The following is an 838-nucleotide window of genomic DNA, read 5'->3' as shown; positions in this document are numbered from 1 at the left end:
CCTCCCCGCTGTAAATCGCACCGGGGGGGAGGGGGCGCCGCCGCGGGACACAGGGAGCTCGGGGTCCTGCAGCAGCAGAATTAAGCAACGGCGTCTGCGCTCCCCCATGCCAGGACGAAGCCAAGGGGAGCCCCAGGACCCCCGTGCCCACTCCTGCCCAGGCAGGTTCAGCCCCAGCATCACAGCCCTGATTACCTTTAATGAGAATTCTCAAGTGCTGCCTGGTAATTACTCGCAGGAAGCCTATTGTCAGGCCAGGGCAAGAACATGGCACAAACAAAACCCAGCGGCAATGAGATGGGTGATTCAATTAGAGATTTACATTTCCAAGAGCCTGTCCAGGGCATCTTGTTTCTGTAGGAACGAGGGCCCCATCGCCCTGCAGCTCCAGCAGCAGGGCCAGACCGATGCGCGGGGATGGGCGTGTGTCCCGGGGAGGGGGTCTGGGTGCTGCCATCCCCGGGGAGGGGGTCTGGGTGCTGCCATCCCCAGGCAGGGGATCTGGGTCCTGCCATCCCCCGGGTGGGGGCAACCAGAGCCGGGGTGGCGTGTCCCACCGCACACTCACCGCAGTGCTCAGGAGCTTGCTCCAGTCCGGGCGCAGGTAGAAGATGACCCCTCTCCAGGCGCCGGGCAGGGTGGCCCCCCGGACCAGCAGGATGAGGAGGACGACGTAGGGCAGCGTGGCTGTCACCCACACCACCTGGAGAGAGGTGGCCATCAGCCCCCGGCTCCCGCAGAGCCACTCTGCCAAGAACCCCCAGTCCGCCGGTGTTGGCATGGCCGGCTCGCTCAAGCTGCCCGGGGTGGCCGAGGGCAGGGGCATGGGGGGGTGTGC

At 66.0% G+C, this 838-nt stretch overlaps 1 protein-coding gene across 1 annotated transcript in view; it reads right to left on the bottom strand.

Moving 5' to 3' along the window:
* LOC104128350 (sodium-dependent serotonin transporter-like) overlaps positions 1 to 826 on the bottom strand; it is a 7,416-nt gene extending 6,590 nt beyond the window's left edge. Inside the window, exon 1 of the mRNA XM_009641114.1 lies at positions 569 to 826. Coding sequence (XP_009639409.1) covers positions 569 to 826 — 258 coding nt within the window. The remainder of the gene's footprint in view (positions 1 to 568) is intronic.
* Between the last annotated feature and the right edge of the window lie 12 nt (positions 827 to 838).

Source organism: Egretta garzetta, unplaced genomic scaffold, assembly GCF_000687185.1.
Source record: "Egretta garzetta isolate BGI_Z169 unplaced genomic scaffold, ASM68718v1 scaffold390, whole genome shotgun sequence".
Taxonomy (NCBI): domain Eukaryota; kingdom Metazoa; phylum Chordata; class Aves; order Pelecaniformes; family Ardeidae; genus Egretta; species Egretta garzetta.
Note: the sequence above shows the minus strand (reverse complement) of the source record. Positions and strands in the feature narration are given on the sequence as shown.